General features: G+C 36.5%; 1 protein-coding gene across 6 annotated transcripts in view; it reads left to right on the plus strand.

Annotated features, from left to right (window-relative positions):
* Positions 1-5,449, plus strand: part of fcho2 (FCH and mu domain containing endocytic adaptor 2) — a 195,385-nt gene extending 189,936 nt beyond the window's left edge. For all 6 annotated transcript variants that reach the window (XM_080189245.1, XM_080189246.1, XM_080189247.1 and 3 more), the window contains 3 exons: positions 563-627; positions 2,112-2,276; positions 3,412-5,449. In XM_080189245.1, the coding sequence (XP_080045371.1) occupies positions 563-627; positions 2,112-2,276; positions 3,412-3,434 (253 nt within the window). In that variant the 3' untranslated portion in view covers positions 3,435-5,449. The remainder of the gene's footprint in view (positions 1-562; positions 628-2,111; positions 2,277-3,411) is intronic.
* The last annotated feature ends 551 nt before the right edge of the window (positions 5,450-6,000 follow it).

Genomic DNA, 6,000 nt, shown 5'->3' on the forward strand with positions numbered 1-6,000 from the left:
TATCTCCAGGCACAGGTCAGGAGCACAATGGAATACTCTAATCTGGCATTAATTTCTCACTTAATGGCTTCAATTTAGCCCACTGGAAGTTGGCTGCCTGATGCCACTCCTGATGTGGAGATGCTGGCGTTGGACAGGGGTAAACACAGTAAGAAGTCTGACAACACCAGATTCACCTGACGAAGAGGTAAACCTCGAAAGCTTGTGAGTTTACTATCGAATAAATTGGTTGGACTTAAACCTGGTGTCGTTAGACTTCTTACTGTGATGCCACTCCACCATTGGTAAACTTACAGTCGAAGGTTGGCTGCCTGATGCCACTCCACCATTGGTGAACTTACAGGCAGGCCACCCACTGAATTTTATATGGCCCTCTGTCTTCAAACCCATGTGGTATCAACTCCATTCCCATGATTCAGAAACATGGCGTGCAGGGCAGTGTTTAAAAAGGAAAACAAATTTGGTCTTCTATATATTTTGTATATTTGATCAATCATAGAATATAAATCTATGAACGTTACAGTATTCTTACTTTGCATTTGTTTACTTGACCTTGATTCAGGAATGCGGAACAGAAGAAGGCCTTGTGGAAGCTGTCTGAAATTTCAGAGAAATCAGAGAATGGAGGTGGGTAGAATATGTGAATTACTACCTTTCATTTCAAAGCATCTGTTGATTTGTTCCCAACAGCAAGTTTGAGCAAATTTTCACTTGCTAAATTAATTTATGAAGAATGGAAGAGGTTTTATGTGAATTGTGGTGATGCTCATGATTATCTCCAACCCCTGCTACAAACGCCAGTATCCTGTCACTGACTCCAATGTCCTTTCTAACCACTGGCTCCATTAAGACTAAATTGTCTGAATGTGGACACCTTCTTGACTTGGAGCTGAACGTTTGCAGATGACACAAAGCTGGGTGGGAGGGTGAGCAATGAGGAGGATGAAGCGATGCTCCAATGTGATTTGGACAAGCTGAATGAGTGGGCAAATGCATGGTAAATGCAGTATAATGTGGGTGAATGTGAGGTAATCCATTCTGGTAGCAAAAACAGGAAGACAGATTATTATCTGAATAGTTATAAAGTAAATGCGGGGAATGTGTAACAAGACATAGGTGGTTTTGTATGCCAGTTGCTGAATGTAAGCATGCAGGTGCAGCAGATTGTAAAGAAGGCAAATGGTAGATTGACCTCCATGTCAAGAGGATTTGAGTAGAAGAGCCAAGATGTCTTGCTGTAATTATACAGGGCATTGGTGAGGCCACTCCTGGAATATTGCATTCAGTTTTGGTCTTCTTATCTGAGGAAGGATGCTCTTGCTATAGAGGGAGTGCAGAGAAGATTTACCGGACTGATTCCTGGGATGGCAGGACTGATGTGTGAGGAGAGATTGAGTCAGTTATTTTCTGGAATTTGGAAGAATTAGAGAGGATCTCATAGAAATCTATAAATTTCTGCCAAGACTAGACAGAGTATGTGCAGGAACGATGCTCTGATGGTGAGAGTGTATAGGACTAGGGGGTCATAGTCTAAGGATACAGGAGTAAACCTTTTAGGACTGATGAGAAGAAATTTCTTCTCCCAGGGAGTGGTAATCCTGTGGAATTCATTACCACAGAAAGCAGTCAAGGCCAAAACATTGTAGTAGATTTTCAAAAACGAGTTTGATATAGCTCTTGGGGTGAAGGGTCAAAGAATATGGGGAAGGTTGGGATCAAACGAATGGTCTGATGTTCCTGGGGGCGGGAGGAGGTGTCTCAGTTCACCAGCAGATGGGAGTGTCCAAGTGCTCTGAAACCAGTTTCACTGGCGTATTTACGCTTCATCCTCCACCCGTTCTATATCAGTGCCAAGCTCCCAACTGTCAAAGAAATGATGAGCGTGGGAAGATTGCAGTGAGGAACTCGCCAGAAAGACTGGGGTAAAGGACTCCAGTTTTCTCGCCGTTATAACACTTAGAAATTTTTTTTGGAAAATTTCACTCCTAATATCAACCAATTAACTTTTGTTAGAAAAGAGTATATGTAGTGTACAGAAAGAGTGCATCTTTTTAAAGAATATAATGTAGCTGCATGTATTACTGCACATTGAACTACCCCTGTTCTTTCAGGTTCTGGGTCCCTCAGAGCAAAATTTGATGTGTCAGAAGGTCCAACTAAACCATCAACTCTTGCAGTCCAGTTTCTCAGTGAAGGATCCACGCTGTCAGGAGCAGATGTGGAGCTCGTAGGCACTGGTTATAGACTTTCCTTAATAAAGAAGAGATTTGCCACAGGTAACAATTGCAGATTTTTTACATTTCTAAGACACATTTGTACAATCACAAAGTGGTTTATTTAATGCGGTAAAAATAAATTTTTTAGAAACAAGCATGGTGGTGTAGTAATTTTATTATTGGACTCGTAATCCAGAAAATGGAAGTTGGCAAATTTCAGTTCAATTTTTAGACGTTGAAATGTTACTTCTTATGACAAACTGATCACAATCTCAGGATGAGTTTCACCCACCATCAGGACAGAGATGAGGAAATATTTGCACTCACGGTTGCGAATCTTTGAGATGCAGCCGAGGGACTGTAAATACTCAGTTCTTGAGAATACGCCAGACCAAGGTTGATATATTTCCGGACAGTGAGGGAATGAAAGGAAATGGGGATCGGCTGAGAAAATGGACTTGATGTGGAATTTCAATTGTAATCTTATTGAATGAGGAAGGAGATTCTTACTAAATGGCAGAAGCTCAAGGAACTATATGGCTTACTACTGCATGTATTGTTCTTACGTTATGTTGTGCATTGTAGAATTAACAAATATGAACACCACATTTTACTAAGTGTATTTTTTGAGGGTTCAGGATGACTGGTGAAGGAGCATTGCAATAGCAATCTGTTAGTTTTGGCCTCAAATCCATCTATAATGACGTTGTCAATAACTTTTAAAATTTTACTGGCGACAGTTTTGCGCCTGTTTTCAAGATGTTAGCATTTTTGGTTTAATCATGTATTTTTTGGCCCTACAATCAGTTTCCATTGCATTGAATTTCGTTTCCCATCCTGTATTTTCCAGGATTTAATTTAATCTATTATCAGTTTTTGACTTTGTCTATCACAATAATGCAATCTAATTTCTAAGAATTTTAAAATGTAACAATTATATAGGAAACATGCATTCAGTTCTTTCTAAATAAAGTCTTGTTCTTTTAGGGAAGTTTGTTGTTTGTACTGCCATTTGGTCCATAACTGGAAATTAGTAAACTGCTTAACACAAATCTCTCCTAAAGTGCTGCACATTATGTTATGCACAATATATCATTGATGGGGAGTTTTCATTTTAAGCTAAATCTCAAGCATTCATGTGTAAAGAATAAATGGAGTGCACTTACAGAAAGTGATTTTTTTTTCTTTTTAACAGGTCGATACATGGCAGATTGCTGACAGTCCCATCAGTAAATTTTGTCTCTGTGGAGGACAAGTTCACTGTCAGGTGTTTGTGTTGATGGTACATTTATACTTGCCTTCCAGTTCCAAACAGTGCGGCATTCAGGAGCAAAAGATGGACAAAAGGAGTATTTTCAATATTTTAAAACCTAAATTTTGCCTTTGCCTTTTTTTGGTAATTGAGTTATGAGGAAAATCCATGCTACGCAATTTAAACATGCACTTTCTTTTAGAAAAAAGTCATTTTGGGGGAGAATAAGTTGTATTTTTATTACGTTAAATTAGCACTGATGTGATTTTCAACACTGTTTAATTTTTTGAAACCTGCAATATTCAGGAAATATAAAGTAAATGTCTTTGAATACATGATTTTATTTAGACTTTAATGAAGTCCAACAAGTGATCAGTAGTTATGCTGAAATATGTAAAAATGTATAATGTATATCAAACACATATAAATATATACGATAGAAAAACCAGCATTAACCATTTGCCTTCACTGTGCTTCTGTACTATCCTGTAAACAGATATAGTTTTACAAATTACAAGTTTTGCTGATTGTAAGATTAGCTCTTGCAACAAAAATGTTTAAAAATCAATGACAAATCTACCAGTTGCAGAAATTTGTATCAGTGAATATGAACTGTTTCACGGCCTTTCTGATTCTGTGTTGCATTCTTGTGCCATACAAGCAGATATTTTTCTGAGGGGTGGGGTACCATAGACATCATATTAAACAAAAAATTAAACTAAAAGGTTAGGTTTTGGTTATGGTGTAAATGGAGGATATTTCACTAATGACAGTGAGTTATTGCAGTTGTTACACAAATGGTGAGTAGGCCTTAACTCGCAAGCATTCTTGGGATGTGTGGGATGAACAACCACCTGAAACTATTGTTCAATAGGCACATAGCTCTTGGTAATCTTCAAATTAATTCTGGAACATTGCTGCAGACTGTTAAGTTATTTGTGTATATGGATTGTTACTGCACATCAAATTGTCAACTTGTGGGTTTTTAAATTTTAAGTTGTTATACATATGTGGATAGAATAAAGCCAAGATATTATATCAATGACAGTTGCAAAAAATGTTTCACAAATATGAAATGGCCCATTATGTCATTAGTAATACAGGAAAATAGTGAGTTCAGAACAATCTGCCCAATTCATTTCAAGGTGAAGAATACTAAATTGCTTTTATTTACAGTGCAATTAATGATCGTATTCCTGTAAAATGGAATTATCACTAATCCCTTAAATTGGCTACCATTCATTTGCAACCCAGTGCCATCACTTTTGTCCATTCAGTGCATTTTCTTACTGTGGGTTTCATGTTGGTATGTGTGCACTAAACAACTGTTTGTAGTTGAGAATGTATTGATATTTTGTGAAGACCGAGAATGTAGGTACTGATCTACAGTTTCACATAGTAGATATTTTTGTTGTCCAAATGGTAGCAGCCTTTTTTTAATAACTCGGGGGTGATATTCCAGTTTTTTTTTAACTGGGAATGCCTGGATTTATCTCTCTTTTTTAAATGTACTTGTGTTACTTCAGAAATTAAATAAATGTCATCTGGTGTTTCACCAGCTCATCTGGTTGAGAAAACTGGAAATGTTTTTGTACCTTACAGAGTTTCAGGTCAGTTTGTTATTTTACCTACAGATTAAAGACACCCCATCGCAAAAAAGTGCTGAACTTATAGTTCACATGTCAGCATTGGCTCAGATTTATTTTATCAAAATTAGTTTTTTTAAAAATATGTGCCTTTATCTTTATTATTGTGCCTCTAGTTTTTTTTCCAATGAAATCCATTAAGCTAAACAATTTTTATGTATGGACATTGCAAACATTTGTATGTAAATATACTAATAATCCTTAAATTCTTTTGTATTTGGATTTAGAAGGGAAAATGAATGTGAAATAACTGGAGTCTGTGGTAAATAGTGTTTCAAAAATGTTATTCCTTTTGATGGGCTATTTGCAATAAACTGTGGCCAATGTAATGGGAATCATAAGATGCTCATGTTTTTAGCTTGATATATAACACATCCACTGGTGAACGCGTGATTTGCTTTAATATTCATAAAATATGCAATGTTAAGGTTATCTTAGGGTGCAGTGCATATGGTAAACTTTGAAACAAAGTGCGAAAACAACAAAATGTGCAATAAGTTTAATATTGTGCAAGGATAATTGCCTTAGTCCTGAGCGTGTAAACTTTGTAGTATCTGAAAATGATTGGTATTATTACCTGCTTTTTAAAAGAAATGCTGTTTCCTGAAAGGTTAAAGGTTTTCACTTATACTGTTGTATTAAAAAGAAAACTGCAGGATTTGTGACTAATTGTTAGATCACAAAATACCCAATGTGTTCTTACAACATTTTGTATTTCATTAACAGTAACAATTTGAACTAACTCCATTCATATACACTCTTTCATAATTATTAGTGCAATAAAAGGGGTTAATGTTTTGCAATATAAACAGTCCTGACGACATACAAATATGAAAATTATTATTTTCTGAGCAGGCTCTAGGGGGCCGAATAGTCTATTCCTGTT

This window comes from Carcharhinus amblyrhynchos, chromosome 5 (genome assembly GCF_965287045.1).
Source record: "Carcharhinus amblyrhynchos chromosome 5, sCarAmb.v2.hapA, whole genome shotgun sequence".
Classification (NCBI taxonomy): domain Eukaryota; kingdom Metazoa; phylum Chordata; class Chondrichthyes; order Carcharhiniformes; family Carcharhinidae; genus Carcharhinus; species Carcharhinus amblyrhynchos.